The sequence below is a fragment of the Saccostrea cucullata genome, unplaced genomic scaffold, assembly GCF_032062105.1.
Source record: "Saccostrea cucullata isolate Sc308-1 unplaced genomic scaffold, CSIRO_AGI_Scuc_v1 ctg439, whole genome shotgun sequence".
Lineage (NCBI taxonomy): Eukaryota > Metazoa > Mollusca > Bivalvia > Ostreida > Ostreidae > Saccostrea > Saccostrea cuccullata.
This window is the reverse complement of record NW_026928938.1, coordinates 88,854-98,337: the sequence shown is the minus strand read 5'-3', so window position 1 is coordinate 98,337 and position 9,484 is coordinate 88,854. Positions and strand designations below refer to the sequence as shown.

Genomic DNA, 9,484 nt, shown 5'->3' with positions numbered 1-9,484 from the left:
TCAAGTGTAATATTTATTTAAGAAACAGATGTATATAAAACATGTAAATTGTAACAAGATTTTTTGTACAATTTACAAAACTAGTTCAAAATAAATACATTGCATTTGTACACGCTGTAAGCACATATACTTCTTTAAAGCTTATAAATCTAGAATAATTTCCCTCGTAACTGGATTATTTCCCCTTGATGACACGTTTTCTTTTAAATATGACTTAAAAATATGCATTAAAATTTTCATTCAGTTATAAAATTTCAGAATGATAACATTGTCTGTAGTCAATCTTTATAAATATTTAGATAATGTTTCACTATTATAAGCAACACTACTTTGATTATAAATCAGGTTCCACCATAAATGTACTGGCATATATATTTGATGACAAACTTATTGGCATGTGTATGTGGTAACAGAGTAAATGAATTATATACACTTCCTGAATAATCAGACTGTCTAACTCTTCCTTTTGGTACAGTCTGAGTCCAAAGTCTGTGTTTTATTTGTAAAATCAGTTCCATATCTCTCATCAACTTGAAGTTTGGTTATGGAAAAATGTTTTTAAACTTTATGAATAATGATCCATTTAATGACTTGCATCAACTATAAGTAATCAGTTTAAAAATTTAAATGTTTCCAGGTCAATTTAAATATGTATTTACCTATCTTTATATTTATTTCTATGGCAAACAAAGTATAAGGATCTAATAATGGTTTTCAGCAATAGGAGCTCTTTGTCTAAGTAGATAAAGCTAATAAATACAAAGTCCAAAAACACTTAATCCAAAAAAGATTATAACAATATTTCATGATTATTTGTATTCCATTTATTACTTTTCATTTTTGTGAATCTTCTGTAATAAGAAAAATGGAGCAAGGTTTCATGAAATGAGCATTTTTCAAACTAGAGGTTTTTTTAAAGTACCCTTTGATTGAGGCCCATAGTGTTCAATGAACCTTTTTACTAGAACATATATTTTCCACTTGTTTAAAATTCAGAGAAAGCGTGCCTTTGTGTAAATATTCTTAACTGTCATGGTTAATTAATATCTTTACACAATGCAACTTCCACAATTTGCAAGCAACAGTTTATAACAATACAAAGTCATTTTCAGAAAAAAATAGTATAAAAATACAAAAATAATGGTTATCTTAGGATATGTTACGAATGTATGAAAGACAATGTTGGATCATTTCAGGATTTTTTTCCAAATAGGTTTTTCTTTTGGTCCACCAGGCTTTTTGTCGAGTCTTTTGTTAAATCCTGAAAAAAATATATTTAAGAAAATATTAACCTAAACGTCTTGTTCAATGTAATAGCAACAAAAGTATGGAATTCTCAACTTTGTTTTTAACATACACTGAAACCAAATCTGTTTTCAAGGGATGGTATTTCATATTGAATGAGATGTTAAAAATTCTTGCTTGCAATGATTTTTATTAACTGGTGAGATGTTATTAACCTTAATTTAGATACTCAGTAAATTTTAACTATTTTTCTAGAGATGTTATTGTTCTTGCTTGGGGTAAATTTTTTCAATGGTGAGATGAAATGATTTTAAACTCTTTTCTTTCAAAAGCAATATAGGTCAATACGATTTTTTACTGGTGAGATGTTATAAACCTTAATTTAGGTGAATTTTAAATCTTTTACTGGCATGAAAAAAATCCCTCCCTGCTCAATGGCTCTGGGTGCCAAGCATAGGACAAAATTTGTAGCTCTCCATTGGCAAGTGGTGAGGTCTCCATATGTGTAAAAATCCTCAAGAGGGGCGTTAAACAGAATAATCAATTAATCAATCTATCCAAAAAAAAAAAAAAAAAAATCTTTACCTGGGATATGACTGGTGTCTGTCCCCAGGTCTAAAAAATAAAAATAATGATAAATGAATCAGATATAAATTGTCATTTTTTGGTGTTGTTGACTACTATACTACAATTAACTTCTTTTATATCATTTATTCTAAGTAAAATACATAACAATAAATTCAAATTATCATAGTATTTAATCTAAGTATTGATTGTACTCAACTATTATTACACTTGGAAGTTGTAGTACAGTACAGTTAACTATGATTACGTTTTATCTTATCTTTAAGAACGTAAAATATTTGTAGTTTACATTTTAAAAGACAAGATAAAACAAAATCTTGCAATGTATACGGTTTATAAAGCACGTTTACATACAGATCGACAAGTAACCTTTAACAATAATAAATTCATTTTTTAAAATACATTTTAAAAAATATATCAATATTTATTTCCTGGTTTTCTTTTAAGCAAAAAATGGAATTATTTTTTATGCCGTTTTTGTGAATACTCACAGATATTTGCTCTAAAATGACGTCATAATGAGGCGATATGAACGTTGATAATAAGGTACATATTTAGGATAGCGGTAAACTAAAACTTTGAGTGTATCTTTTAAGGTTTCAAAATACTTAACCCATGGTCTCAAGTGACTACGTGACAGGTTTGCATGAATAACACACCAACAACAACAACAAAAAAACAAAAACAAAAAACTAAAGACAAAAACATTCTAAACACAACATCCATATAAAGGAAATCGCACTCAGAGAGTAGACGGTGTGATTGCACGTGATGACATGACATGAAATGAGTGTTAATCTTTATATGTGCTAGCCAAAGAATCTTAATCTGTCTATAGTACGACTGGAATTTCTATTCAAATAGCTATCATTTGTTCTGAGAAACAGTAAATAATTTTTAGATAGTTTTTAAATTCAAAATAAAAGAATAGCAGATTAAAACTCTTGGCCATGATTTTGAAGAGAAATTCACAAAGTGTTAAACACCAAAATCATGCAGTAAAAGACTTTAAAATAAAAACAGATGAAAAGTTTCGTAAACTTTGCTTTAATAGTTATCTGATACTTTATATAAAATATAATTTTCAAAATTTCAGAAAGACAACAGACCCGTAGCAACGTTTTTCTCAAAGTAAATGCATTTGTGTTGCCCAAAAACCTAACAAAACTCATTTCCAGGGTAGATGTCAGGTGGTTGTTTGGGCTCCAACTAAATACATTGTAGTTTTTTTTCTAATTTTGCTACTGCTCTACCATTGTACTTTTTTCCCTAATTTTGCTACTGCTCTACCATAGCAATAAATAACTAGTATTGCATTAAAAGACTGTTCTTGGAAAACGTACTACGGGCCTGAAGATCTTATTCTGATACCAAACACGAATCAGATTGTTTTTTTCTGATTCAGATAGTGAAGCATTGACTAGAACTTCTAGCATCTCTCTGTGTTCTCCCCTACACTATCATTTTCTTTACAGTGTTACCATGGTTACGCTAGTAAGAAGCAGAGAAACCACACAACGGTAAGTAATGGCATTCAAGCGTCTAACTTACACGGATCCTATTCTTCACCACGTTTGTAGGTATAACATGCAGTTCTAATTAGAAAATTTTACAGAGCTATCAAAAAGACGTTGAAACAAGTTTTTTTTTCTTCAAATAAATACTGTTGATCATGGTACCAAGAATTTTCATCCGCTATTTATATTATACATGAAAGAAGAATACAGTAATTACATCATATAACATTCCTTTCCATATTTCAAAGAGTAGATATACCTTTATGTGTAAACAGATAAAAAAGAAACAGGACGATTAATTCTTTATGTAGTTACTTACACCATGTGCTATGGGTTGTTAGACCTGCATTTCACATACATGTCAAAATTCAGGACTCACGTGATCAGAATAGCATTTTATGCACAGCCTTAATATTCATATCATTCTGAAGTATTTTTAATTAAAAAACAGTAAAAACACCAAATACAAAAAAAAATGTTAAAAAAGATCATAAGATCTGGACATCCTTTTAGATCATTTTAGTGTTATGAGTTAAAGATCAATTATGTTTTATGGTTATCATTTTTGGATTCTTTGAACCATTTCATGCAAATGACATTAAAAACATTAATATTTTTTCATTATAAAATAACTTACATGCACACAATTTTGATTTATAAAAGACGAAAACTGAAATGAGCAATTTATTGTTAGATTGCCTTTTATGTCTGCTTCAGTCTTTTCATTAGCCATTTAAATACCTTTGTTTATAGCTGTTCATTTACCATTTCTTTGGCTGTTTGAAACCATTTTCCTAACTTATAAGATTACATTTGTCTGTTTTGTTTTCTTGGGTTAATTTTTACTTTTTTCAGTTTTTTGATTAGTATCTTTTCTTTGTCAGTTTGATAAATTTTTTTGAAAATGTTCTACCAAAAAACAATTAGCAGAATATCAAAGGACTATATATTATTGTTATTTTCTGTTATTCATATCATATGCTTCTAATACTACAAAAAAGGTTTAAAACGTGTATTATATTCTTTATAAACTGAAATACTGCTTTCAGTAAAGATTTGTATGTATCCACTAACCCTCATTGTTGCTCCCGATGTTTAACTGTAATATACAAAGAAATCCATATTTAATATAAATAACTAAGCTTAGTGGAAAGACAAATATTGCACAATTGAAAAAATATATACATGTATATAATTATAATGATAAAAAAATTAAACATTGCCAAAAAACGCTGTTCAGTTTATATGTCATCAAGAAATCTTGATGAGAGTTCAACAAAATATTGATAAATCTTGACATTATTGTACTCTTTTCTATTTTATCAATACATAGTTTGAACATAGTTTATTACCTTGTCTTTGATATTGTGCTTCAAGTTGGACAATTTGTTGTTACCTGGCAAGAAAAAGAAGTTGAAGTAGTCTTGATAAATATTTAAGGAAGTAAACTTTTGTTGATATATCACCGCGAAGCGGTTTATGAAAAAGCGTAAACTGCCCCAAGTTATGTTATATCGTATAACATAAGTTGAAATAAGCTTCATTCAATATAGACAATGAGACAATTTTTCCATTTTTTCCTTCAGAAAAAGGCTTCAAATACAGCAAATTTTAAAAGTTAACGTCAAGCGGAGTAATACGTTTTTTACGTAACTCATTGTGACGTATGCAAGTTATGTTATACAAAATGGATAAAACCGTTTAACCAATCATATGACGTGTTACAACTAAAATCAAATTATTTGTGGATAATGCTGAGTAACTCGTTGGTATACTTATATTTGTAGGAGAGAGAGATTTGTTGTTACCCTGAGAAAAACTCATTATTTTACAACAGGGCACAATTAAATTATCAAAATATAACTATAAGTATCACAAGATTATCTTCATAACACCCCCTTCCAATGTTAAGGATTTTGAATAAATAATTTTGGAGGTTTGTTCTAGATAAGAGTCAAATATTAAATAGATAAGTAAACAAAAGGAAATATTATTGGTTGTAGAAAGTATAATTCATTGCATGTAAAACATGCAAAAACACTTATTACAGCCTAAAGCATGGAAAAGACCCCCATCCCTAAAACAAAGGTCAAAAAGTCCAAAAAAGAGTTTAAATTTTATGAATAAGAATACAATAGAAGTATATGAAAGAGGATACATGTATCTATTTTTTTTAATCATATGTAGAAACAGTGAAAAGAGACCGTGCAAATTGATTGAGAAAAGGTTAAATCTTGTAATACATGTACATGTAATACCAAGGGAATTATACACAATTTACTATTGAAAACAAGCTAATTTGTTCAATGTGTAAATATACCAGTAAGGGCTTTTATTGGTATGCCTGTAAAGTCAGATGCTGAATAACGTTTTTCATACTAATTTATAAGCCATTATTTACACAATGAATTGTCGATGGACATCTCCGTTATTTCCTAATCATGACAAGGAGCAAACGGCAGATGTGACCGGTCGGCAGGGGATGCTCACTCCTCCATGGCACCTGATCTCACCTCCGATGTTTTGGAGGTTCGTGTTTGTTGTACTCCTATTTTGTATTGTTTTATGGACTTTGGATCTTGAATACTGTTCGTTATCTCCATATCCTTCTTGCAAATTTGTTTCCAAGCAAAAGAAATGTATAAATAAATATTGTTCATTACTAGTAAATCCAAATTTCAGGATTCAGACATATGTTCATCATATGCTTCAAACACATTTATAAAGTATATCAAATCTTATACGTGCTAAACAATTCAAATATCTATATATATAAACAGTAAGGATTTGAATGTGAACCTATGTTCAAATTCAGTTGCTCATCTTTCATTATAAACATATTCAGAGAGATGTAAAAATGTAATGTAGTTTTACCAGTGCGAGTTTAATGTGAAAACAGTAAACAAATAATGTCATATCATGCAGATGTTGTTTAAAGGACATTTATCAAGTAAAAATTTAGTACACTTCAGAGAATCAAAAACCATATATTTTAAGTATCTGTGTAGTCTACTTGTGTGCCAAATCACAGACAAAAACTGTAGAAGGAGTTCAAAAATCCAGAAAATTCTAAAGTATTTTATAGCAAAATTGAATGGTAAAAAACCGATCAAAATTGGTATCTTAGTATTATTGTGTGCCAAGTTATTAATATTTCTTTTAAAGGAATTTTACAGAAAATTCTATTTTTAGTAACCATGGCAACAGCATTTAAAAAAAAACCGCTTTTTGTGTATCTTAATCTTCCCAAGTTATATTGAAATCAAACAAAAACATTGTTTAAAAATTCTTTTTTAGTTCACACTGTTCATTGAAATCAAAAATCGTTATTTCATTTCTTAAGAGAGTGTGCCAAGTTAAAGCAAATCACATTAAAATTTTCCCAAATTTAAGCCGCAGGTAATATAAATGTAAAGCAATTAGTAATAAATTTAGAAAATATTATTTGCATTTAAACTAAGCAAATTTAATAAACAAAAAAATTAAGGCGTTTTGCATGTGTTCAGAAAAAGGAGAAGTGCAATCAGGCATTTATACATGTACATAGGAGAAGAGATAATGAAATTTGAATTCTTGTCATCAGAGAGACAGTGACGGTAAGTGATAATTGTGATGTAAATGTGAAATGTGACGTGTATGTAAATTTATTGCTACATTTACACTTTTACTAAAACATTTTTGGAAATCACGGGCAAACCTTTAAAAAGTCCAGCTGAAATAAATATTTCATCAAAATTGAAAGAACATAAATCAAAATCGGTACGGAGTATTTGTCCAACTGATTAATATTTCTTTTGATTAGAGATTTTTTTCTAAAATTTGGTTAAAATTATTGTTAATTAGTTCACACTGTTCAACAACTGTTATTTTATTTCAAGAGAGTGTTTAAAGAAAATCAAATTAAAATCCTATCTAAACGTAAGCCACAGGTACAGACAAACAGTTAGTATAAGAAATATTATTTAAATTCAAGCTAAGCCATTTAATCAACAAAAAAACTATACATGTATATATATATATACATAAAGAAGAGATAAAGGAATTTGAATTCTCGTCAACAGAGAGAGTGATGGTAAGCTACCTGTGTGGTGATTACTGTTGATGTGATGTGTATGTAAATGTATTGCTACATTAACACATTTACTACAAACTTTATGGAAATGGAAAAGAAAATAACGTTTTACTTTTTTAAGAGACAGAAAAATTGAATATTTTTAATTTTTTTAATTCCTAAAGAAAGCATTTTACTGCCCTTCAGAGATATATTTGTATTTTACATCTAAGATCTACAAAACTAAATGTGATATACATATAAATTATACTAAAGCGGTATTGGTTTAACTCCAGCAAATGGACAGTTTAGCATAAATGCATTGCAAGCTACATAAGGCTAAACTTCATTTTTGTATGGCGAATTTTGAAGCTGTACTGAATAAACTGGTACCTCTTTTGGTAGGGGCGGTATAATCCATGTCTATTTCAACATAGTCTGATAAAAAAGATTGTTTAGTTCACCACATGTAATGTTAATTTATATTGAATATTTCAGATATCAATTCACCACATGTAATGTTAATTTATGCTCAATATTTCAGACATCAATTCCTTATAATCCTTATCTTTTTTCATATGCCATTATGTGTGGATAACAAACAATAAAGTTTTAATAATGAAAAAGCTTAAAATAAAAACAAGGATCTCATTACGTTTGTGGAAAACCACTACATTTGTTCTCTTAATACTTTTAATCTTAAATTTAGTCATTTTTCAGTATCAAGATTATAAGCTTGATTTTGATGATAAATTCTACACTTGATGAATCTTGAAAAACAATGTAATAAATGCTAAATTATTTATTAAGAAGAAATTAATATAATTCAAATAAACATGATAAATGTCAGATGGGTCTTAAACTGGCAAATTCACAAGAAATCTTGAAGATTTTTGTAAGAGTGTGTTAATCTCTGGGTCTGACAATGCAAAACGTAACAAAGATTTTGAACAAGCTGTTAGCACACTGTTGAATTCAACAACAATTGTGTCTTCATGTCTGTAGCTAAGTGCTTAAACTAGCAGTTCTAGGTTGTATAAAAAAAACTGACTTGGGCAAGCAACTTCATTTGTATCACCAAATTAAGCATGCTTTCAGGAAGACGTTCAAGGTCATTCCAGGTCAAAACTTACTCGTTTTTCTCCGGCTAAGACCTAGAGTATTATTTATTTATTGTAAGTACTGCGTAAAAATTAACAATGAGTTTTAATACTGCAATCATGTTATAGCCCATCAGTGTGTACTTTTTAGTGTGTGTTGTGAAATAATTTATAAATGCTGACAATTTTTGTCACCTGAAAATGAAAAAGTTAGCCCAGCTTTGATTAAATTTTTCTTTTACAGCAATATTTGAATGCAATGATAAAAAAAATTGTGTGGCATAAGAAAAACAAAACATACGTGTATCATTTGATTGGGTTGTGTATGTAACTTTTTCACAGTACTTCACTACAAAAGGACAGAACCTTGGTAGAATATACGTCAAAGTTTTTGTGTTAATTCAGGCAATACTTTTTGTTAGTATTTACAAAAGCATTTAATTGGCATGTTTTTGATATATTTTTTTTTCAATATATACATCCCATTTGCTATAATAAATAGTACACAAACAAATACATGTATATATTTCACATACATTAGGATGAGTTTCCTTTTAATGAAAGGTCACATGATTTAATACTATACATATTAAAATCAATTTTACTGGGTCTCATGCTTTTTAACTTACCACAAACTTGAAACCAAAATTTTATATAGATGAATTAAGAATGTATTGGATAATATATCTCAGTCAATGTAGACTGAATTCAACAATTAAAACAAATCGTCTTTATCAACAAATATAGTTCTACGCTGAACTCTATAATAACATATATATTGTGTAATAACATATTGATACAAATCAATTTTAAAATTTATTTTAGAAAAAAAATGTAATGGGCCATATGGACATAACAGATTTCTCTTGTCTAATCTTAGTCTCATTAGAAGTGTATATATACATCTTGTGCACAATGCCTCACAACTCCAATGCACGACATCTTCCTATAAAATCATCAGTGGTAAATTGATTGTTATTTTTTTA

General features: G+C 28.6%; 1 protein-coding gene across 12 annotated transcripts in view; it reads right to left on the bottom strand.

Annotated features, from left to right (window-relative positions):
• The window catches only part of LOC134279319 (tyrosine-protein phosphatase non-receptor type 12-like), a 36,757-nt gene continuing 27,273 nt past the window's right edge, over nucleotides 1–9,484 (bottom strand). Inside the window, exons 14-21 of one of the 12 annotated variants that reach the window (XM_062761677.1) lie at nucleotides 8,800–8,847; nucleotides 7,792–7,836; nucleotides 7,045–7,059; nucleotides 4,700–4,743; nucleotides 4,422–4,446; nucleotides 3,382–3,425; nucleotides 1,831–1,860; nucleotides 1–1,261 (exon numbers count right to left, since the gene is read on the bottom strand). In XM_062761677.1, coding sequence (XP_062617661.1) covers nucleotides 1,193–1,261; nucleotides 1,831–1,860; nucleotides 3,382–3,425; nucleotides 4,422–4,446; nucleotides 4,700–4,743; nucleotides 7,045–7,059; nucleotides 7,792–7,836; nucleotides 8,800–8,847 — 320 coding nt within the window. In that variant the 3' untranslated portion in view covers nucleotides 1–1,192. Of the gene's footprint in view, nucleotides 1,262–1,830; nucleotides 1,861–3,381; nucleotides 3,426–4,421; nucleotides 4,447–4,699; nucleotides 4,744–7,044; nucleotides 7,060–7,791; nucleotides 7,837–8,230; nucleotides 8,553–8,799; nucleotides 8,848–9,020; nucleotides 9,134–9,484 lie in introns of those variants that run through there. The other 11 variants (XM_062761680.1, XM_062761678.1, XM_062761681.1 and 8 more) reach the window with 11 other exon arrangements.